Below are 25,077 nucleotides of genomic sequence, written 5' to 3' on the forward strand. Positions count from 1 at the left end.
GGAATCAGAGTTGAAGGACTTGGGTAGACTTATAATCCACAGGTTATTGTGGCAAGAACGATTTTTGAGATTGTCCAGAATGAATTGCTGTGTATGTTTTGACTGTTGCTCTGATGTACCTAAACCTGCAGCACAGCTATAAACATTATAAAAATCAGTTCGTTTTTAATATTAGTATAAGTAAAATAAGTATATGCCCTCTAAATACAGTAAAATACTTCTGTTATATGCAGGGTTTTTTTCCTAAGACAGTAGGTGCAGGAACTCCCCTTTTCCGAGTCACCCCTTTTCCCCGCCCCTACCCACCTCCGAGCACCGTCCCTTGGTTCCAACCCCTACCCACCTCTGAGCACCGTCCCTTGGTTCCAACCCCTACCCACCTCCCAGTACCCCCCCTTTAGACAATACAGAACCAAGTATCATTGTGGTGCTAAATAATTTGTATTGGAATTTGGTAATGATATAAAAAAAACAGTAAAATAGATCCCCCTCAGTCAGCAACAATAGATCCCACTAACAACAATGTACCACCCACAAAATCCCCACCCAGCAACATTAGACCCCCGGCAGCATCAACAGATCTCCGCACAGCCAGCATTAATAGACTCTCTGGCAGCCATCAACAATAGACCCCTCCCCCAGCAGTAGATCTCCTTCAGCAACAACTCACCCCCAGCAACATAAGACCCACCCCTAGCAACAATAGGTCCCCCTCCAGCAACAATAGACCTCCTCAGCAACAATAGACCCCCCTGCAAAAATAGATCCCCTCCAGCTAGAATAGATCCCCCAGCAGTGAGCATCAATACCCTGCAGCACAGCCCAGCACCCCTTGCCATTACATACAGTCAGTCCAGGAGGTGCCGGACCTGCGTTCCTCTGCGTTCCCGCTGAAAAAAAGCCCTGGTTATATATGTATCACTTTTAAAACCTTGAGCTTCTATGTATCTTTATACCATACTGACGCATATCTCCCAAATTTTTGAGATGGGAAACGAGAGACACTTATCAGCAAAAGTATGCAGGTATAGGACACACCCCCTTAAAGGAGAGTTGTACAAAAAACAAGATTGGTTAAACCCACAAGTGCTTTTTTTCACCACTACTATTCCTTTATATTGACTGTTGGAATTTACAAATGCAGCAATTTAGAAATAGATGAAAGGTTTAGTGCTGGAAAACACTTTTTGATGGATAAAACGTGCACTTTATATACATCTATATAGATCAGACCAAAATGAGGGACACAAGAGAAGGAATGAGGGACAGAGGGACATTGCTCCAAATCAGGGACAGTTCCTTGAAATCAGGGCCAGTTGGGAGCTATGCTGACGTAGTCCTTTAAGCTCTCTTATGCTTCTATGATGGAAACTTGTACTTGTGTTTATTTTATAATATTTCAATAAAAAATATTGAAAAGAGAAAAAAACGTATTCAGTTTAGTCCTCCTGCGCTAATTAGTCGTCCTTCCAGTTACATCGTGTAACAAAAGAGAACTCCTCCATAGGGTCAGTCAGACTATGGAGACTCAGCCCAAGACGGCGCAGCGACTTCCGTCAAATGAACGGCAGATCCTTACGTGTACGTAGAGCCCAGCCGGAAGTGACGTTGTACGGAGGTCCGTTCGGCTCAGACAGACAGCTCAGCGTTAACCCAGCTTCCGGTGTATGAGTCGGGGCTGCGCTGGTACCCGGTGACAGGAAGAACTGTGTCGGTCCGGTCATCTCAGCACCATGAACACCGTTCTGTCCCGGGCCAATTCCCTCTTCGCCTTCTCCCTCAGTGTGATGGCCGCACTCACTTTCGGCTGCTTCATCACTACCGCATTCAAAGACCGAGTGGTGCCTGTCAACATCCATGTGTCCCGGGTCACGCTGTGAGTACCGCTCGGTGTATGAGGGGGAGGGGGCTGTCATCGGTGTAGTCATTGTATGTATGTGGACATCCCTCAGCTGTGCTCTAGGCAGTGTATACAGCTCCAGCATCCCCTCCATATGTCTCTATATCACCATACAACCAGAAGACAGGCCCTCCTGTCATATGTCCTCCATATGTCACCCTACAGGACAATTCCACCTTTTTGTAAAACAATAATAAATGCACCCATAATGCAGAAATGTGCAATTTTATTCTTTTTTGCATTGGAGCCTGCAGAGTATTGCAGCTGCAATCAGTAGATCATGGGTGCAGTGCTCTGGTTCCTGCAGAGTATTCCACCAGCCCCTGATCTCTACAGGGGTACAGGTCAGTGGGGGCGGCAAACAATCCACCCGATGATCCCCCCAGTCAGTCGGGTCACAGGCCCGAGCCCACCCTCTTTTTTAAGCCTATTAGAGCGGCATGTTTCTGGCTAAAATGAGAATCACAATATTTTTTTTTTGCTTAGAATAAAGATCACGATTCTCACTTAGTAACATCATCTTTCACATTAGACAAAAAAAAAAAATCGGGCTAACTTTACTGTTTCATTTTTTTTTTTTAATTCATTAAAGTGTATTTTTTCCCAAAAAATTGCATTTGAAAGAGCACTGCGCAAATACAGTGTGACATAAAATATTGCAACAATCGCCATCTTATTCTCTAGGGTCTCTGCTAAAATATATATATTTTGTGTGTTTGAGGGTTCCAAGTAATTTTCTAGCCAAAAATACGGATTTGAACATTTTGTAAGAAACAAGTGTCAGGAAAAGGTTTAGTCTTTAAAGCGGAGTTCCACCCAAAAATGGAACTTCCGCTTTAAGTACTGGTGACCCCCTGACATGCCACATCTGGCTTGTCAATTTTTGGAGGGGGGTTTGGACAGGCACCCAGCTCCCACTTCCTCTCCTGGCTCTGTGGCGCAGAGCGGAAGTTCACCTCTCCTCTCTCCCTCCCTGCAATCTTCTTATGTCCCAGAAGATTGTCAGGCTCGCGCATTTACAGTGCATACACAGCCGGGCGCCTACAATTGCGATGCTGGTGTCGCAGAGAGGAGCAAGGCTTCGGGCGCCTGCATCGCTGGGTTGTGGGACAGGTGAGTGTCTGTTTATTAAAAGTCAGACTTTTCAATGGGTGGAACTCAGCTTTAAGTGGTTAAACTTCCCTCATCTCCACACGCTGAAGTTCATTCCTTTGATCTAAGAACAAAAAGTTACAATGTTTATCGTTATCTACCAGCCGTGGACAATATTGTGAAAAACTTGGCAGGTTTTTCTTTTGACAGTTGAGTGAGCAGAGAACCCTCTACACTTGTTACATGAATGAATCGGGAAATTCTGCATAGAGATCGTGATGGGGGTTTAATCGTGCAGCTCTAATAACGTGTTTCTAAAAACAAAAAAAACCCTATTGGAATCCATGTGTCCAGTGCCCCGTACGTAGGTTAGGGGGCAGCATCCCTGATCCCTGCATTATGGGCTGACACTGGTACAGACCTTCAGCTGCGGAGCTGGAAGAATTATGAATAGATTAGGCCTCGTTCACAGGGACTTACACCCATACAAGTGCTGTGTTTTTTGCCATGCATGGGGAAGCCCCCATGTCAGTTGGAACGCAGTGGTCGCAGCCTCTGCCCCCAGTTTAACAACTGTATAGCCCCTGAATGCAGACAGTGTGCGGTCAGGGCTATGCATGCACACACATTAGGCTGTCAGATTGGGAGCAGCGGCTGTAACCATGCAGCAGCTGTGTCCTAATTAAAATAAATGGGACTGCTTGCATGGAACACCTGTGTGGTCAAATGCATTTCCTGCATGAGAAGTACGCCGGTGTGATGAAGGCCTTTAGGCCCCATGCACACTGCACATTAATAAATGCTAGTAGCGTTAGCTATAGAAAGCTGTAGCTGTAGAATGAGTTTTGCAGTAGCATTTTTAACAGTTTACGTTAACAAAACTGTACTCCCACAAAAACTTATGGCTCAAAAAGCTCATAAACCACTAAAAAAAACTCCTCTCTAAACCCACTAGTTCTGGGGGTTTTTTCCAGTCAGAAAACTCCTCTGGCAAAAAACGCTGATAACAGCCTGTGTGTGCAAGGACACAGGATAACATGCTGGGGAGTTTACTGGCTGCAGGAAAAAAAATGGCTAAAGCCAAAAACAGCAGCTGCAAAAAACATCCAGTGGGCATGAGGCCTAATGGATAAGTTCGCCTTGCTACAAAAAAAAAAAAATTAAGAGTCTGTAAAGCATTGCACCAGCGATCAGCAGATTTCTGATGCCATGCAGGTCTCCTGCACACTATCAGTGTATCGGCTTACATCCTGTCCCGGTGAGCTGATACTCAATGAATTACCGCAGTGCTCCACAGCACCATGGTAGTTGATTGAGAACTACAAGCCGATGGCTAAGGATGTCAGGGCTTGTAGTTCATTCTCACACAGAGTTGTGTGTATGAATGACACGGACAAGTGGGCGGAGGCATGGCAGCGCTGTTTTCAAACAATGACAGCTGGTTTGGGGAACTTCTTCCTGTACTGCTGCCACAGGGAGGGGTGGGGCGGCCGCAGCAGCTGCACTGGGAACATGTTCCACCCTAAAAGCAGGTGGAACATGAAACATGTTCCCAAAATTGAACTTATCCTTTAGAGAGGAGCTACAGTCTGATGAGCTAAATTATAATATCGACATGGTTGTAAATTACATAATCCACATTGGATATTGCTGCACATTTCCATCCTTAGAGCTATGGTAGCTGTGGGCAGCTGGAGCCAGCCTGCATTCTTTTCCAGGTTTCCATGCAGCTGGCTACTCAGCATGCACTTCCTGGTCTTGCGCCTGCACAGTAATGACACTGCAATGCACTCTTTGAGAAGCCTTAGATGCCCAAAGACTCCCTGGATTGATGACATCCCAGGGGTTAGCCGGGCCACCTGATGACATAGTCGCCTAAGTGGCCGCGACCGAAAGTCCAGGGGAAACATTAAAAAAAGGTACTTTCTGACAGTATTGCAAAGTATTACTATCCAAAGTTAGCAGGTCTATGGAGGGCCTTACAATAAGACTAAGTTAAAAAAAATATGATTGAAACTCCGCTTTAAGCTGGCCATACAGAGATCAGAATTCAGCTGGTACCAGACAAATTTCGGTCCATGTATGAGCAGGCTGATTGGGTACAACCAGCCTGTTGGATTTTTGGCATGCGATTACTGCTGGTGGCTAAAGCTGCTAGCAGTAATCGTTGTGCTCTGGTGGAAGGAAAGAACATCGATTAATCTATGGGTCATTCTCTGCCATTGCACTTGTCCTCCATTAAGAACTACAGTCCTATGCTGCAGTGGCAGGTGGGACTTGTAATACTTTCATTCTCTGATTCCTGTGAATGAATGATGTAGCTTTGTGGGTGGAGCCATGCACAGCCATATCAATTTCAAATCTGACAGAAAGAGGAACCCCTGTAGATAGGGGCTGTGTATTCTTATCATGGTTCATGCTGCACTCTAAATATGGTTGTAACATGAAACCCCATCATAAAGATGGAATTTTCTGCTCATACATGTAGACACACACGCTGATTTGCTGTGCTGAATACATGGGGAAATGTATGCTTCAGTGGTCATGGAAAGTGCTGCCAGCATTCATGTGAGTGTCACTAATGTAGAACCCTCTTAGGTAGTTGGATAATACAATTTTAATTATATCTAAAGCCAAAGCAAACTTTTAGCTACCTTTTCTACACTGGGAGATGGACAAGCAGAACTCTGAACCTTTGCATTGCACAGAGCCTGGAAGTTTGAGGATGGCTGTAGTATCAGGTGCACTATTAAATTATACAATAAACAAAGCTGATGTGAATATTCTACAGCCCACGGCAAGAGGGAACTTGTTTGTGTTTTAAAGCAGAACTTAATCCAAAAGGTTCTCACCTGTTGATCCTGCCAGTAACACACTACCCGTCTTAAAGTAATATTAAAGTCTAGTGTATTTTTTTTTTTTTTTTATGATAACATGTTATACTTCCTCTGTGCAGTGGTTTTGCACAGAGTAGCCCAGATCCTCTTCTCGGGTCCCTTGCCAGCGCTCCTGGCCCCTTCCTCCTGCCGAGTGCCCCCGTGGCAAGCAGCCTGCTATGGGGGCACCTGAGCTGCTGCTCTGTGTGTCCATTGAGACATGGAGCCATGGTTCGGCCCCGCCCCGTCTCTCCTCATTGACTCACTGACTTTAAATGAGGGAGTGTCCAGGACAGCAGAGTCTCTCTCTGCAGTGCAACATCGCTGAATCTATTTGGGGCTTAGGTAAGTATTAGGGGGGCTGCTGCATGCTGATGTTTTTTTTATCTTAAAGCGATTGTAAGGGTTTGCTTGTTATTTAAAAAAAAAAAACAAAAAAAAAAAAACAACATATCATACTTACCTCCACTGTTGAGCTCGTTTTGCACAGAGTGGCCCTGAACCTCGTCTTCTGGGGTCCCCAGCGGCTCCTCCCCACATCAGATAACCCCCTAGGAGAAGCAATCTCTGGAGGGGGTTACCTTGCGGGCGCGCTCCCGAGTCCATTATTTGCGTCCTTAAACACGAATGCTGGACTCGGCCCCAACGCCCGCATCATTGCATTTGATTGACAGCAGCGGCAGCCAATGGCTGCACTGCTATAAATCTATCCAATCAGGACACGAGACACCGGCCGGAGCTGGTGTGCTCCTTTCCGTCGCGCAAATTTAGGGGCTCAGGTAAGTATCAGGGGGCGCTGCTGCATTAAAAAATGTTTTTTACCTTAATGCATAGAATGCATTAAGATGAAAAACGGCGAGGGTTTACAACCCCTTTAAATGTTTGCATCATATACGCTATAAACCCAAGTATTGGTATTTTTTGTCGATTTTTGTGCCCTAATTCAGGTTTAGTTCTATTGTTTGACAAGTCATCCCTTTTTCACTAAAAAAATGTTTGGTAAGCTGCAATATACCAATCAGATGTGGTGTCTGCATCCGTTTTTCTATTTTTTTTTTTTTTTCCTCCTCTGTTATCTGGCCAATAACACACGTCCTGTATTGGAGTGCTTACACTCTGGATGATGGAGCCTTTGGACAGTAGCATTGTGAGTCTGGGGAAGGGAGTGTTGGATGTACCAGCGAATTTCAATACAGCAACAAATTGAAGCTCAACTACATCTAATACTTTATAATCAGTCACATCAAACTGTTTTTTTTTTTTTTTCCAATTTGGGATGAAGCTTTTACATAAATAAAAGCTGCTGCTAGTGTTGAATGATTTGCCTCATCCCTGCATTTGCAGAGCTTTTCTGTTGAAAAACAGACTTAATGGCTGGATTACCAGATGAAAATAGAAGAAAGAAAACTAATGCAGCCACCCCATCTAAGAACTGGTAAGCTGCAATAAAATAAATGTTTGCTTTTGGGTTTAATACTACTTTAAACAGGAGTTTAAAAATGCTTATGAAGAAAACCAATCTCTAAAAACTGCTTTTCAAGCAGTGTTTTGAAGATTGCCGTTGCTTAATACAAAGTAATGATAGATATAAACATGACAAAAATCCTACAAAATTAGTTTTTCAGAAAATAGAGTGCTAGTCTTCTATGACCTCCCAACAAATATATACAATGAGTTTCAAAAGCAAATCATGTAATACAATCATGAAAAATATCTTGCATGTATATAGTGCAGTGACATTCATAGTGCTTTTGTTAGTCCCAAAAAGTCACAGTCACAGCTTTAAAGGAGTTCACTTTTACAAAAAATAATAAATGCACATTTTTTTTCAGGTAAAAAATGTATGCATTTTTTTTTTTTTTTAGATTGGGGACATGTAAAGCATTGCACCCACAATGTCGTGGCACAGTCCTGCAGACTGTCCGTGTATCTGCCCATACCTCTGATACGGGCAGGCAGTTGCCCTCTGACATGAAGCTCAGTGAACTACCTTGAGCAAACTACAAGCTGACATTTGCAAAGGCTGTCGGGCTTGCGGTTTCCTGTTCACAGAATACTGTGAATGAACGACGTGGCTGGGTGGGCAGAGCCCAGCAAGGCCGCATTTTGTTTCTCATTTATGACAGCTAATGGGGTAGTCTCCCCCCTTTTTAATATAAGGGCACGTACCTGTCCAGGGGTCCAGCGATGTCCTCGCCCAAGACGTTTCTTCAACTTAGGTAAGGGAAATTGGCCGTGAAGCCTTCAGGTTCACAGCCGGTTTCCTCCTGCACATGCACCAGCCGCTCCACTCTTTGTGAATGGTCTTGCAGTTTTCTGGGACTTGTGATTTGTCCCAGAAGGCTGTGGGGGGGGGGAGGAGGGAACCGAACATCTGCGCAAATTGCTGTGGCAGCCTGATTGGAGGTGGGAGAGGGTACCTGTCGCAACCCGGTACCTGCTCTCCTCAAAAAGGGCCAAATATGGCGGAGGGGGATGCAAAAAAGCAGAACTCGCCCTTGTGGGTAAAGTTCCACTTTAACTTTAAAAACCTAGTGAATCTTCTGTAAAAGAAAAACAAATCTTTATCTGCGGTGATCCCTTCACCCCACTTAGAAGACACACTCATCAGAAGTGTGTGGCCAATCTGATTAAAGACAGGCCAGCACAGCATGAATAGCAAGTGGGATCATAATCTTACAGAGTGTAAACCTCCACTACTTATACTAGCAGCTCCTACAAACCCTTTGGAAGCATGTTGATCTTCTACAGTAAAGAGAGGCTCTAAATAGTGTGATACCATTAAAGAAATCGTAAGGCCTCATGTACACAGGACGTTTTTACAGCTGCTCCTAGAGGAGCTGTTTTTATTTTTTATTTATTTTTTTCTTTACAGCTTAACCTCCCTGGCGGTTTTCCTGAGTGTGGCTCGGGGTTAAATTTCAGTACCATTAGCAGTAACCCCGAGCCACACTCTGGATTGCATTGCACGATCCTGGTGCAATATACTTACCTTATCCCCAGGATCCTGCGATGTCCCCCCCCTCTGTGTCTGCGGGCTCTGTCCTCCGCCCGATGCCTCTGTGTGCTGGGCTCCGTTCCCTGTGAGTGTCCTGGCACACGGGGCGGAGCCTGGCAGCAAATTAAAAAAATTGAAAAATCATAATACATACAGTACACTGTAATCTTACTAATATATATATATATATATATACACACACACACACACACACACACACACACACACTATTCTTTCTGCCTGAAAACTTGAGATTGTCCATACTAACCAAAAAGTGTGCTTTTACGTCAAAAGTGGTTTTAGACCAGCTAGAAAACAGCGATAGTAAATTTTCACTTGCAGAATTGAGCGATAGTGAATTGTGGGGAAATTCATTTTTTTATTAAATTCTTTTTTTATAATTTATTTATTATATTATAATTTGATTTTGTTTCAAACTTTATCATACCCGGGATATCTACTAGGCTCTTGGTGGACAGATCTAAGTGTGTTGTTGCTAAGAATTACAGGCCTACAATATAAAACGCCAAATTTCTATGCAAAATAATTGTACCGCTTTGAGACGCAAAAATCTGACTGCAAGAAAACCCCCAGGGCCAGTGTGTTCTGGAGCAGCAACGTTACAGCTGTAAAAACACTTGATGCTACTGAACATGTGTTGGCACTGTATATAGTGTTAAGCCACGTTAAGCGTTTTTTAAGCTGTAGTAATTGGATTTGGGAGTGTAAAATAGAAGAGGGCAGAGAAACGCTGCTTAACGCTAATGTGGCTAAATGCGCATTAACGCCAATGCAAAATGCTTCTAAAAGCGCGTTTTTACAGCCACTTTTTCCTGCCGTCAGTACTGGTTTTGCAGCTCGTATTTAAAATGCCCTGTGTGTATGAGGCCTTATTATAAGCATAAAATGCACTTCCAGAGATCTGGCGGATCAGACACATTAGATTATAGTACAAGCAGATAGCTGTTTTAATGCACTCGGCATACACAGAACTGCAGCCTTCAATCAGCTGTTGGATGCCCAGCTCTCCTCTGCTCGTGTAACATTAGGACACAGCACCGGAGTGTGCCTTTTTGCCTGTATTTACCTCTATGGTAAACATTAAACAACAATGCATATGTAATACAAGGTAACTGAAAGAGTTAAAGCCTACATTTTGTAAAAAAAAAAAAAAAATACAAAATCAGCACAAGGGACAGCACTTGCCTTCCATGTGGTGTGTCCCTTGTGCTGCTGGAATAGTAAAATCTTTCTCCTCCAATGTTCCCCAACGTCATCTGAATGAATGGAGGTGGAGGGAACCTTTCAATCATCCACCCATCCTTCCATTCATGTATCAAATTTCATTCATAGAAGCTTCAGTACGGCTTCTATAAAAAGAGGAGCTTGGCGGAAAGAGCGGGCATATTCGGGCTCTTTATGAGTACCTGTCACAGCTCCCTCAGTTCTATTAACCCCTCCAAGTTTGTGGTGGCTGTGGTAGGAGGGGCATCAGAAGTGGTAGATTGGGGCTTTTAAGCTTTCTTAAACCCAAAACCAAAAATGTATTATATTGCAGCATGTAGTGACTGCATCAGTTTTTCTTTTGGCTTTTTTCCCTTTGTTTTCACCGAGCTATCTGTCCAGTAACACACTTCATATATTAGGGGACACAACTCTGGATGAATGAGAACAGGAGGCACTGCAGACAGCAGCATTGTCAGTCTGGTGGTGGATTGGGGGGGGGGGGGGGAGTTAGTGTTAAATGTATTAGCAGAATTATATACACTAACAAATTGTAGCCAAACTCTAGCTCACACTTTATAATCAGTTGCGGAAAACATTTGTTTTCTTTTTCGGGATAAAGACTGTCAGACTACACTGATCAGCGCTGCAGATAATTGGCTGAAAGTGCTGATCAAATGAAAATATATCAATAGTTCAGTGCAGAGGAGCTCCTCTCCAACAGGAGCAGCCATAGATTGACCAAATTTGGCCAGTCCCTGGCGAACCAGCTGAACTTTGATCCATCTGTGGCCAGCTTTAGTTAGGCTCTGTTTTACATTGGCGTGCCTCCAAAGTCACATGGTTTCCAGTGCGACTTTGATCCGACTTTACACTCGATGGATCTAAGTTGCATTAAAGTAGTGCAGGCACGTTTTCAAAGTTGCTGTGACTTTAAAGAGGAGGTCCAGCCCACCCCCCACCAAAAATGTAAACAGTATTTGTAGCTGCTGACTTTTAATATTAGGACACTTACCTGTTCAGGGATCTTGCAATGTCAGCACCCCAGTTGAATTTCCTATCTACTCTCAGGTGCTGCCGCTGCTATTCATGCTAAGGGAAACTGGCAGTGAAGCCTTTCATTTCACAATAAGCTTCCTACTGCGCATGCACAAAGCGCACTGCACTTTTCTAACTGCCCTGGCGGCGGAGGAAGGAGGAGGGGGTGACTTTGCCGCATCTCGCCCCGGCCAGATCTCCCGGAAATGGGGACGGTACCTGTCAAACGGGTACTCAGTTTTTCTCAGTTTAGTGCTTGCTATCCCAGTCCCGTGAGCCGGCGTATAGTAAAATGACGGCGGCTGGTCGGCAAGCGGTTAATAAGTCCTCTCCAGTAATTTTGTATGGAAAGGTAAAGGATGCTGAACGGTTCTAGAAGTTTTGAATTTAATATTTTGATATTGATTAAAACCTTATTTGGCCATCTGTAATGTTTTATGATCTTTTCTTTTTAGAGAGAATGTGGAAGACTTCACTGGCCCAAGAGAAAGGAGTGACCTCGGATTCATCATATTTGATATAAATGCTGATATCCTTTATGAAGCAAGCAAAATGCTATTATATGTGTTATTGTATGGTTTCCCCCACATTCTCTGTCTGAATGCTGATAAACTTAATCCCTTTGATAACATGTTCTGCAGGCAAAAAAAATCCCAAGGTTATGTTTACTTTTGTTATCATTGCCAAAAATACAGCAAATTATTGCAGCAGAATTTACTTTACTCTGAATATATATGCTGCTCTGCCAAAACACAATTTTTTACTCATGTTATATTAGAACATTGCTTTTTAAATGGTTTAAGAAGACAAGAATGCTATAATGAAGGGAGACAGATATAAAATATGTCCTAATGGTTCTGAAACGTGTGTTTTCTTGTAGTTTGACTCTCTAGAGGTGTCTTATCACAGCATATGTGATAAGTCACAGTCTTGTGGACTTTATATTCCCTAGACTACAGAATCGTGCTTATTCTCCTTCCAGTAAAGATGGCCTGCTTTGACGAAGGGTTTTGAGTGTTAAGAATGTGTGTGTATACAAAGTCACTTTTATTAGTCTGGAACAGCCTTTCTCGACCTTTTCAACACAGAGACACCCTTGAAATAACTTTAAAATATCAGGGAACCTTTGCTAAAATGAATCTATCTACAATTAATGCTACATGTGTGTGATGGTCTATGGGAAGAGTGCTCCATACACTTGTGGTTATTGGGAAGAATTGCCCTCTTAAAGATAGCTACTGCTGGTGTAAGTGGGAATTTTGCAAATGACCTAGCACAATAGGTCAATTGGCTTGTGAACAAATATAGTCCATCATATGATGACATTTAGCAACCTAATAGCAAAAATAGAGGTATAAGAAAGTAGTGAACTGACAATTGGTTGGCCCACCCCAGGCATGGCCCGGGGGAGAACTAGGACCAAGCAAAGACGGTGGATTATACAGCAATGTTCTAGTAAACAGAAGAGTAATGGGAGGGAAAGGGATGGTTCCGGGGTTGAACCAGCCACGGTCCAAAAGCGCAATCAAAAGGAGCTGAGGAATGTGTGTCTTGAGGACAGTGATATGGGAGGGCTGATGACTGTTTGTGTGTGTGTGTTTTTGGATGATGGTGGGGGGGTGGCTGAGGACTGTAGTGTGTGGGTGGGGGGGACTTAGGACATTAAGGTGGAGAGGCTGAGGACTGGAATGGGGGGGGGGGGGGCTGAGAACATTAAAGTTGGGGAATGATGATTGTAAAGTGGAGAGAGCTGAGGGCTGTAATGTGTGGGGGGGCTGAGGACATTAAATTGGGGGAGAGGGACTGAGGACAGTAATTTTGGGGCAGAGGACAGTACTGTCAGGGGAGCTGATGTCAAGGAAGTGTGGGAACACTACTGTGAAAGGGGTGGAGGGGGGTGATGTAAAAGGGAAGCTGAGTACACGCATCAAGAGGGGATCTTAATGTGAAGGGGGAGGAGACTATAATGTGCAGTGGGGACTGACTACACGCTGATGTAAGAATGGTTTCAGATCTGTGCATGTGCATTAGGTGCGCGCGTCGTGGGTAGGTCAGCCCATTTTAATTGGCTGCACTACACGCAAGAAACACAGAAGTCCTTGACCTTTTTTTCCAAAATAGCCTCAAAACCACTTCAGTGTGAAAGTAGCCTAAGTATAAGAGAAATGGTAGATCACGGCTATGTGGAAGAGCAATATTGGTTTATAAATTTACTATAAAGGGGTAGTTCTAACATTTTGTTTTTCTTAATTACCTTACATTTGCAGCCAATATTTGACTGGAATGTCAAGCAGCTGTTTATATATCTATCTGCAGAATATGCCACTAAAAGTAATGTAAGTATGATTGTCTTTTTTCTGTTTCTAAGCTGTCTTATGAATGTTGCATAAATCGGCTTGAAGAGACAATGGGGGAGATTTACTAAAACTGGTACATCTGTGCATAGTAACCAATCGTCTTCTAACTGTAGCTTGTTCATTGAAGCTTTAAAATAAAACCTAGAAGCTTATTGGTTACTATGTGCAGCTGCAGCAGATTCTGTGTGCATCAGTTTTAGTAATTTTGCCCATTTATGGTAAAATGAGGGTCGCTGCATATTACCCATCCTCCCTGGCGTATATACTTACCAAGCCACAATCTTTGGTACCTTCCTGTACTGTCTGAGCCCTAGCTAATAGAGTGGGGCTTTCAGGTATGGGGGAGCATGTGACCACCTTTGTGACAGTGGTTTTACTGGTTGGTGATAGCAGGCATGTTGCACAGTATAGTAAGCTTGCCTCTTAGTTTTTCCTCTGACAGAAATAACAAATCTGTGCTTGCTGCTGCACCTCTCCTGTTCTTCTTACAGATTAGCCACTGGTCTTTGGGAGGTACAGTGATGCAATTCCTACATATGCAAGTAGAAGTTGCACTATCCTGGCATCCAACACCATTGTCTGCAAAAGTTGAACGTGTACACTGCAAGTCTTTTTTTTAACAAAAAACTCCCTTTTCTAGCATTTTTTCCCCCTACTCAGTACCACCTGAGCTAACATTTGCCAGCATCCCCCTGTATTTTAGTCAATTTAAGATATCTGTCAAGGAACCTGTATTTGTGCTTGTCATGTTACAAAACACCAGTAATTAGTTCCCCTAGGGAAAAAAAAAAATATTTCAGAAAAGTTAGCATGGCAACAAATTAATGGATTTACTGCCCCAGTTACAGCTGTCATCTTGGACTGAGAGCTAAAGTAGAAATAAAGCATTCTTGCCAACATTATGAGAAACTTGCCTCTGGGTTTGTCCTTACTACACTCCCCCCAAATGTCCTTCTGTGCTGTCTCTTGTTGCTCCGAAGCCACTGGTGCCAATAATCATCAGTTTCTCCTGCTGCCTGTGTCTTACTTCTTCATCTACAGGCATACCCCACTGTATTGGATGCCACATATGCCCTGTAGAATTGCACCATCCTGAAGTTAAGCTTCACTCTGCGGCAGTGAAGATAGCAGTTGAAAAACCATACAGCGGTTTTAATCTTCTATACCCTAACGCTACATTCATACTTGAACAGAGCGTTTTCAGACATTTTTTTCAAGTGTTTTTGCTGTGGCAAATAAAAACTTGTGTAAGGTGTGGAGTGATGCTAGAAAAGGGAGGAGAGCTGCTTTTTGAGCTGAAAACCACTGAAAAAAAAAGCAAATTTCTCACTGTTGAGTAGTTTTCCATTGAAGTCAATGGGACAAAAACGCTCACATTTGCTTGAAAAGTAGCTCATGTACTTTAAGTGATAGGCATTTTACTACAGGGGCCAAAACTCTCAAATGTGAACAGGGCCATTGCAATGAATGGGATTTTGCTTGTTGAGCGTATTTCAGCTTGGCGCTCAGAAACGCTCAAGTGTGAACAGGGTCTAAAGCTGAGCAAACATTTGTGTTTGCCGGATGCCCACAGTAGTATTGCCAGCGCCGTGGACAGGCGGGGAGAGAAGGAAGCGTTCGGGTGGCCACGTCGCTGGATTGTGGGACAGGTGAGTGTCTTTTTATTAAAAGAAGATACACTTTTTTTGTAGCTGCTGACTTTTAATAAACAAAAAAATTTACTGGAACTTTGAATTAAAAATAACCTCACTCCCTTAACCACTTCAGCCCTGGAAGATTTGGCTGCTGAATGACTGGGCCATTTTTTGCAATTCTGCACTGTGTTACTTTAACTGACAATTGCGCGGTCGTGCGACGTTGTACCCAAATAAAATTGACGTCCTTTTTTCCCCACAAATAGAGCTTTCTTTTGGTGGTATTTGATCATCTCTGCGTTTTTTATTTTTTGCGCTATAAACAAAAAAAAGCAACAATTTTGAAAAAAAACACTATTTTTTTACTTTTTGCTATAAAAAATATCTCCATTTTTTCAAGGAGGACAAAAGGGATCACTGGGGCTCAATTAGGGGAAATGGGGGGTCCTGGCGCTTAGTGGCTGGAGATGGGGGGTAATTGGGGGGGTCCTGGCACTTAGTGGGGAGAGATGGGGGGTCCTGGCGCTTAGTGACGTGAGAGATAGGAGGCTCAAGTGATTAGTGAGGGGAGATAGGGGTCCTGGTGCCTAATGGGGGCACTGCTAGTCAGTGGGGGAGGGGAGGCACTGGTGCTCCTTAATCCATATGGAATCCTGTAGAAGAATCATCCTCCTCTGACTTTTCTTGTCTGCTGATTGTTCTCATCTCAAGGGAAGCCAGTGCAGTGATAGCTCAGACGATCTCACAAAAGAAAACTTCCTATGCTCACTTCTCTGCCAGACTGAGCTATCACTGCATGGGCTTTCCCCGGCATCCATCCAAACATGCCATCACTTCTAGCAGCTCCTCAGTTTGCCTTTATGACTACTTGGACAAAACTCTTCCTCACCTCAGTCAGCAAATGAAGTTTGCTCAGAAGCTCCATTGAAAGCCACTCCATCCAGTGCCTGCACCAAGTCAGGAAGACCGAGGGACGAAGAATGTGATGGACAGGCCTCCCTGTGCACCCATTGGCTGAGAAGGCACCAGGAGGTGGTTCTCGCGTCTCTCCTGACGTCAGCAGGGAATTCTCAGCCCCGCCCGTCTCTCTTCTGATTTGATAGTGACAGTCAGCGGGCGGGGCTGAGAATTCTCCTCTGACGTGAGAAGAGCTGGAAGTGAGAGGAGAGAGGCGGGCATTGTACACGACTGGATACGATCGGAGCGCTCTCCCGGGAGGGGCGGGGCAATCCCGTCACGGCAATTGATTCCTATGGTCGCATGCATTGATGCCGCATCGGGGACACCCGAATCGCGATGCGGCGATTAATTTCAGCACCCCTAATGTTCACACACTTAGCGTTTTGTATGGTAGGGTGTGGATACCCCTGGACACCTCTGCACTTTTGTGATATATACAGTTCTTATATCTATACTTATAATTTATTTTTATTTTATAGTATTTGGTTGAATCACAGTCAATCGGCGCTAGCATGTATTTAGTTTCCCAACACATACTCACTTTTAGATTGAAGATATATATGCTTTCTATATATTCTTATCTAAGAACTGATATATTTCCTTACTATTCACTTATCATACTCCCAAGTGGGAGCACGTTCACTTTTGATCTGGTGTAAGGAGTTTAGTAAATTATTTTCATACTGCTTCTTGACAAACCACTTAGCACCATATAGGGTAGCACCAATCACCCCATTCTCTACACATACCTCTATAAGTTCCTTCGGGAACTCAATAAAGGGTGGGCAGCAACCCACACTATCCTAAGCACGGAATCTATTTTAAATTTACCATAGCGCTGTGGTCGTTTATTGTCTCTTCCTGTCAGTGCGTATATGCCTGCCCATACGGGGTATGAGCACACAGGTACACTGACAAGTTTGCAGGAGTCCTACATGGCATCAGTAGATTACGGGTGCAATGCTTTCCAGGAATTAGTACAAAAAAAAAAATGAGTGCAGATTTTTTTTTACCCGCAAAAAAGATGTGCATTTATCTATTTATTTTTTTTAAAAGGTGAACTTCTACTTTAAGGTATTGACTATACTTTTACACAGTTTTTACTTCAGTGTGCATGATTCTTTGTATGATCTGTCGCAAAATATTAATGCTGGATGTTTTGCTGTTTTCATTTTAGGCTTTAAACCAGGTTGTGCTATGGGACAAAATCATCCTCCGGGGTGATAACCCAAAATTGTCTTTAAAGGAGATGAAATCAAAGTATTTTTTCTTCGATGATGGAAACGGTCTGAAGTAAGCATCTGGAAAAAATATATTGTTTTTATTAAGATGTGCTCTCCTCAAGAAGTGAATACAAGAGATAAAATTTATAAGGTGAAACCTGACAGAATAAGCTGATTTCTGTTTACTCTTTGGCGCCAGAAACTTTAGTGATTGATTTGTGGTGACAGAAGGAAGGGTTCTGTACAGGATCAGGATGTCAGAAATACTTTAAAGTGGTGCTGTTTAATTATATCATTTGATATTCCTTGTCCTACACATCCCTGAACAAGCATGGTGTTGTCGAAATCTGAAACTATTGATCAGAAATATAGGTATTAAATTACCTATAGGCTCCTCCCATCAAAGTAGTAGTAATAGAGGGCATGTAAAATGACCTAGGAGTCTTAAATTACAGAAAAGGCAAATTTATTTTTTAATTCGATAGCTTGATTCAATTTTATAAATGAATGAAAACAAACCACACTGATGGGGAAATATGTGCAGTATTCATGCCAACTGTATAGGGCATTGAATGGTATAACTTGCAGAAACAAAAGAAAACCACCAGGAGCTTTATTCTCCGTACTTTTTGTTTCCCTTTATTTTCACTTGTTCTAGCCAGCAAGTCTCTTATTTTTTTTAACTTCCTTTAACAATACAAGCTGTCTAGGAAAAGTGGCAGTTAGTGTTGAAATCAAGCATTAAATGGGGCGCTTACAATAGTCAGCTTTTATTTATTTATGTTGAACTTTTATCCCCAAAGGTATAAAACTGTTGCTGTAAGTGCTTAATAAGTGTTCACAGAAGTTCAGCTTTGACTTGTTAGTCAAGCCCATTTAACCCTAGGTTCACACTTGTGCACATTTGCGGCCTGCGTTTGTGTGGGAATAGCAGCCTATTCATTTGAATGGCTGCTGGGTCTGTTTTTCCTTTTAAAAAAAAAAAAACAAACAATGTGGGTTGAGATGCATGGGGGTGCCTTTAAGCATGATTGGCAGCCCTGCGTGTCTCTGAGAGCAGCTCATTTTGGTTGCGGGTGTGGGAACAGCTGTGATACCCGCAACCACCCCGCACAATGTGAACCTATTGTAAATCTGCTAGACATAGATTGACAGCACTGATGTGCAGAGGTGTCTCGGTTGCTCTTCAAGTGGAATGGAGACACCATAAAACAGGAAGGTGTTGATTTACAGAAGGCAAATGGGCTGTGTGCTTTGCAAGGGCAGTTGCTCCATAGCTTAGTAAATGAGGGGAAGATCTGCTGACTTCCATCATCCATTAATGTGCAAGCAAAAATTTTTTTTTTTTGGGGGGTATTTGCAAAATGAAGCTTCATCTTCTTTACTAAGCCCTGGAGCAACTGCACTACGGTCTATTTACCTTTATTAAATCAGCCCTACAGTGTGTTACCTGGCCAGATTGCCAGGTGAAAAGCCTAAAAAGGAGAGGGGAAAAAAAAGAAACTAATGTAGCCACTACATTTACAGAGTGGTAACTGCACTATGTTACATTTTTTGTCTTTGGGTTTAATGTTGCTTTAACTGTTATTGAATATTTTGGTAACTCTGTGTCAGTCTCTATATGTCCTCATCAGATTAGGAGACCATATAGTTTAATACCAATTGCTGAAAGTGATTATACTGCCAGTAATATATTTCCAGTCCTAGGAAGACAATATACTCGCACTCCCTTCTGTAGCAGAACAATATAAACATTATAGGAATGAGGAACCCTGCCCTTTTTCTTTTCTCCATAACCTAGTCGGGCATTGTTCTGTAGTCACCAGAAAACAGTGTAAAACGATAGTACAGTGGAACCTCAGTTTACGAGTAACGCGGTTAACGAGCGTTTCGCAAAGCGAGCACTGTATTTCTAAAAATCCTAACTCGGTTTGCGAGTGTTGTCTTGCAAAATGAGCAGGATTCAGGCCAAAAGCGGTGTGCATTAGCGCTTTTGGCCTGAGATGGGGGGCACCGGAGCCAAGCAGAGCCAAAAGGCGCCGTTCGGAAATGCACGGAAAGGCCTGAGAACAGTTCGGCTGACCTCTGCAGACCTTGGAAAGGCTTGTGAACGGAGTCTTTCCGATTTTTGCCGAGGTCAGCCGAAGTGTCCCTCGGGCCTTTTCGTCCGTTTCCAAGGCTCTCAGGCGCCCCCCGCCTCTGGCCGCATGCGGTATTGCATCCCATTGAAGTCAACGCAGAACAAATTATTTTCGTTTCCATTGACTTCAATGGGAAAACTCTCTTTGATATGCGAGTACATTGGATTATGAGCATACTCCTGGAACGGAGTATGCTCGTAATCCGAGGTTCCACTGTACAGGCAGAGCGTATAGGAAAATATTTGGCTCACAAGATTTCTAATCGACGAAGACCAGCAGGTTTTTATTTATTTTACCCTATTTAAACAGATTTAACAAAACACTTTTAGATATATGGTCCATTTTGGTCTGTTAAACATATAAGAGATGTTCATTGTCCGTTTGCAAACACTGCTAATAACAAATATTGGGGCTTTCATTCACTCATATTGTACATAGCCTTTGCTTGCGGGAACTTAAAAGTATAGGCATTGTATACTGTCCCGCACGCGCTGCCTACATGGATGAGCCCTTCTTTTTATAAATACTTTGTTTCCAAAAATGTAAAGCTGTAGTAAAACGCACTTTAAAAAAAAAAAAAAAAGAAAACGCCTGCAAGACAATGGTATAATGTGCCAATATGCATCGCTTTCTAGCACAGTAATAAATACTTGCCTTAAGACGAAGCCCTCCAGCAGCGCTGTCACCTCTCACAGGGCTTCCATCTTCACCCAGTCAGTCTTCTGGGTTTGAGTGCTCCGGCCATTTGATTGGCGGAGCTGCGATGGAGTCAGGGCCGCGGCACGCAGCTCTGAAGAGATGCGCGGGTATGCCGTCCCTTCAGAGTGATGCGCTGATGATGTCACCGGCTGCATGCAGTGTGAATCTCTCCTAAACAGTGCAAGGAGATATTGTCTGTACCTACAGGCAAGCCTTATTATAGGCTTACCTGTAGGTACAAGTACAAAAAAAGACTTTGCTACCACTTTAAGTACACGTGTCAGCTTATCCTTTTGTACAATCTGTGGGAATTACTTTTTTTTTTCGTACTCATTAGGTTTATTTCACAAGCTAAAATATCAGGATAAGGATTTAAAAAAAAAAAGTGGCAGTTACATTTGAAAATGAGTCACGTGACTGAAAGTAAAGATTCTTCTCCTTGTGTTTAAAACTTTAATTGACCCTATTAAGACTTTACTGACAGCTGGTTGCAGCTAAAATAAAAGCATGATTGGGGCGGTCATGTCAGTTTTTTGTATAGAGTAATTATCTTCAGCATAAAACACATAAGGACTGTATGCGGTATCCATCAGATGTTGAAGTGATAGAAGGTGGCAGGCAAAATGGCTAGCAGTTATGGGCACTGAACATTGGTGTCAATACACATGGGCAACTAGCTGTCCTGTCATTGTCAAGCCAGTTCATAGAGAATGGCTGGCTATTACTTGATATCAGAATGCAAATTGTGTTGTCTAAGCAGCCTTCCAGCTCACAAGTTGTAACTGCATTTTGTTTTCACGTTGCTGAGAGACACTAAGGGCCTGTGTCGTAAAGCAACCCATTCAATTTAAAATTGAAATAAAAGGCAAAACATTTGTGTATAGATGTAAAATAGCATTATATACACCACCTTTTTTCCTGTGTTTTTTTTTTTTTTTGAGCGATCATATTCCTTCTGCTCTCAGCTGTGTAAGAGGTCAGGGAGGAGAAATGGCAGAACACTGAACTTCCCAGTGAAAGGCTGTGCAGGGAGTGTCAGGACAAGTTTCATAATTGGAGGAAGGCAGGCCGAGTTCTCAGTATAGCTAGAAATCTAACCACAGTGTGTTCTTATGCCTAGTGTAGTCAGTTTTTAATAGGAAAGCAGAGGGACTGGCATGAACACCAGGGATTTGATACAAAGAGAACAGGATACTTTTTCATACAAGTACATGGTACAGCAGGCACATATCAGAAATATGTAATGTTGGGTTTACATATTTCTTTGAGGGTTCTGCATTCCCATTCAAATCTATGGGAATGTAACACCTTACAGGTGTGTGGCGCAGGGCACGTCGTTTCAGGTCCAATTTTTTGCCTGAATTTGGACCTCAAATGGAGCCAAAGACGCACGGATCCCTTCTGCTGTGTGCTCTGCAGCCGACCCCAGGATGTGTGAACCGGCTTCATTGAGAGCCAGGCACACTCTCCTGTCATGCAAATTGGATGCGCTAAAACCCACATCCAATTTGCATAAGACCCCTTTCACACTGCCAGAGTTTTGCAAGCGCTACAACGCTGAAAAAAGTGGCTCCATTCGCTCCAGTGTGAAAGCCCGAGGGTTTTCACACTGGAGTGGTGCACTGGCCGGGCTTCAGAAAAAGTCCTCCCAGCAGCTTCTTTGGAGCGGTGAACTCACTCAATGGGGCAGCACTGCGATACCGCCGGCAAAACGCCGCTCCTTATATGTATGTGTGTGTTGCCGGGCCTGCTTGTACTGGTAAATAAGGCTGTTTTTTTTTTTTTTTTTTTTTTGTGTTTTTTATAGCAGTTGCAACTATGGTTTCTCATGGTGGTAATCTCTTCTTCTTTTCTTCTAGGGGAAATCGGAATATAACACTGACCCTGTCCTGGAATGTTGTCCCAAATGCCGGCATTCTTCCTTTGGTCACTGGATCAGGCCATATTTCTGTTCCATTCCCTGATACCTATAAAACCACAATGAGCTATTAAGTTATTGCAATGTTTTCCTAACTTGATTTTTTATATATTTGGTCCTGTACATCTTGAAAATAGCCTGCCTAATTTTCCTACCAAAATAAAGAGACATGTTTTATTTACAAAAAAAGAAAAAACTGCACTTGGCAATAAAACGTTTTATTCTGAAATGTAATGGCCATGTGGGTAACAGCATCATTGTAAATACTGGTAAGAAGCCACAATTTTTTTATTTTTTTATTTTGAGCAATTCATGTATGTTTAGTCTCCCTGGTTATTTGGGGGAAAAACAAGTTGTACCCATCTGTTACGAGCAATGCAATCATTTTTCGTTCATAATGGCTGAGCCAGCTGAGTAAATGTGATGAATGTATTGGTTTTTTTTTATTAGGATAATCTTTCTGGAAATACGTTATGCTGTCATCTATTGACCAATGTGAGCAGTCCAAACACTGTTTTCAAATAAAACTATCCAACATGGTGTACAGATTCCTTGCTGACTTTTCTTTGTAGTCATAGTGTAGATTACTAACTGCTGTTTAAAGCACTCTTCCACATATTTAAAGGAAAGCTGTGGGTAACCATGCTACATCAAGAAAGATTCTACTGTAAATTTAAAGTATTGCAGGCATGGTCTTATGTACAGCACATTTCCTGTCCCTTGGTTTGGGGGAATCTCTATAGGCGCTATGGTTGACTACACTTGTAGACAGGAAGTATGCCTGGCAGCAGAGGAACAGCTGCAGGGTCTAAAGTCTCAATTTGTGTTTTACCCTGGTCTTCTGGTTGCCATTTATTTGCTGTACCTCCTGCCAATGTAGATATTTCATTTAATTGCGAACTGATTAAACTTCATCAGGTTCAGGGGTAATCCTAGACTTTTTGTGATGAGTCTATTTCAGTTTTGGTATGTCTGTTTATTGTGTGCAAAGTCTAACTAGTAGTAAATTGTATCCACATTTTTATAATAAATGCCCTCCATGCATTTTTATTGTAGGAAGAAATGTGGGCAAAATTTAAACTAATGCTGTTAATTTTTCTTTCTCTTAACCACTTCCCACCCGCCATATAGCAATATGACGTGCACAAAGTGGTCCGGTTATCCTGACTGAACGTCAAATGACGTCCAGCAAGATAAGCCTCTAGCGCGCACCCACGGCAGGCACGCAGCGCGGCGATCGGTGGTGTGTCAACCTGACACACCGCATCTCCAAACGAGGTACAGAGCCTCTGACGGAGGCTCTTTACCACGTGATTAGCTGTGTCCAATTACAGCTGATAAGTGTTAACAGGAAGAGCCGTATATCGCTTTTTCTCCACTTGCGCTGGCAGGCGTGAGTAGAGGAGAGCCGATTGGCTGCTCTCCTGACAGGGGGGGGGGTCCAGCATGCCCACCCATGACCACCAGGTATGCCAATCAATGCCCAATAGGAATGGCTCTGTGCCCACCAGTAATGCGTGCCAGTTCCCCCTGATCAGTGCCATCTATCAGTGCTGCTTATCAGTGGCCATCGGTGCCACCTAATCAGTGTCCATCAGTGCAGCCTCATCAGTGCCCATGAGTAAGGAGTAAAGTTTTTTTACAGAAACGAAGAAAAACTTTATTTATTTATTTTTTTCAAAATTTTCTGTCTTTTTTTTTTTTTTTTTATTTGTAAAATAAAAAAAAACCCCAGTGGTGATCAAATACCACCAAAAGAAAGCTCTATTTGTGGGGGAAAAAAATGATAAAAATTTCATTTGGGTACAGCTTAGCATGACCGCGCAATTGTCATTTCAAAATGTGATAGTGCTGAAAATTGGTGTGGGAAGGAAGGTGTATAAGTGCCCTGTATTGAAGTGGTTAAAGTGATATTAAATGCATTTTTTTTGTATATTATTTATATTATTATATTACACGTTTTTATACTTCCCTTTCTATGCAGTGGTTTTTCAAATAGCGGCCTCGATCCTCCTCTTCTAGGGTCTCCTGCTGGTGCTCCTGCCCCTCCCTTCCTTCTGCCGGGTGCCCCCACAGAAAGCAATGGGTGAACCCAAGCAGGCTCCCTCCCGAGCTGCTGCTGTGTCCATTCATGCACATAGCTGTGGTTTGGCCCTGCCCCCTCTCTTCTCCTTGACTTGGCTGGCTGTGATTGACAGCAGCGGGAGCCAATGGGAGGGAGCGTCCCTGGAGAGCCGAGGCTATTGTGCAAATTGTGGGATCATGATGGGGCTCAAGTAAATATTAGTGGGGGCTGCTGCACACAGAAGGGTTTATTTTTTTTTTTTGTTTTTTTTTTGCATGAAGGTAAAAAAAACCTGGAGCCTTTACAACCACTTTAAATATATTCACCTATTCTTGTTACAGAGATCCAAAATACTGTATGTGTCTTTTGTAATCTATATGATACTGGTATGAGGCAAGTAATGTATTTTTTTGCACATAAACATGCAAATGTATTTAAATACAGCGTAGTAAAAAAATAAATAATGTCTGCAAACACATTATAGATGTTTGTACACATGTATGCAAAAACTGCACACTGAACACAGGGTGTGTGTGTGTGTGTGTGTGTGTGTGTGTGTGTGTGTGTGTGTGTGTGTGTGTGTGTGTGTGTGTAAAGGAGCCCCATGTCAAGGTGTGTGTGTGTGTGTGTGGGGGGGGGGGGTTGACCTAAAGGCTGATCAGTCTTTTAAAGCTAAATTAAGGTCTCGTGCATTGTTTGTTTTTTCTCCTGTTAGAACTGTTTGCTTTTAAGGTAAAAAAAAAAATTATATATATTTTATTACTTTTATTTTTAGAGTTTTCCAATTACATAATGGCTGGAAGTTTACCCTGTTAATTAAATGGTAGGCTACTGTCAGGGCTTAGCACCACTTTTAACTCTTTTGGGCCAAATTCAGAGTTGTGCACTATGGTGCCAGTCATTGTGGATGACATCCAAACACACCTGTGTTGCAGTAACTCGCTGTGTTGCT

The 25,077-nt window shown here is 42.8% G+C and overlaps 1 protein-coding gene across 1 annotated transcript; it reads left to right on the top strand.

Annotated features, from left to right (window-relative positions):
* The first annotated feature begins 1,585 nt into the window (after positions 1-1,585).
* Positions 1,586-22,600, top strand: SPCS3 (signal peptidase complex subunit 3). The gene is made up of 5 exons (XM_073606717.1): positions 1,586-1,876; positions 11,584-11,657; positions 13,388-13,464; positions 17,257-17,372; positions 22,002-22,600. The coding sequence occupies exons 1-5, from the start codon at positions 1,734-1,736 to the stop codon at positions 22,132-22,134; spliced, it is 543 nt and encodes a 180-aa protein (XP_073462818.1). The 5' UTR covers positions 1,586-1,733; the 3' UTR covers positions 22,135-22,600.
* The last annotated feature ends 2,477 nt before the right edge of the window (positions 22,601-25,077 follow it).

This window comes from Aquarana catesbeiana, linkage group LG01 (genome assembly GCF_042186555.1).
Source record: "Aquarana catesbeiana isolate 2022-GZ linkage group LG01, ASM4218655v1, whole genome shotgun sequence".
Lineage (NCBI taxonomy): Eukaryota > Metazoa > Chordata > Amphibia > Anura > Ranidae > Aquarana > Aquarana catesbeiana.

Coding starts and splice junctions, on each gene's coding strand:
- SPCS3 (XM_073606717.1), top strand. CDS start 1,734: ATGAACACCGTTCTGTCCCGGGCCAATTCCCTCTTCGCCTTCTCCCTC. Junction 1,877..11,583: donor CATGTGTCCCGGGTCACGCT/GTGAGTACCGCT, acceptor TTTTCTTTTTAG/AGAGAATGTGGAAGACTTCA. Junction 11,658..13,387: donor CATATTTGATATAAATGCTG/ATATCCTTTATG, acceptor TAATTACCTTAC/ATTTGCAGCCAATATTTGAC.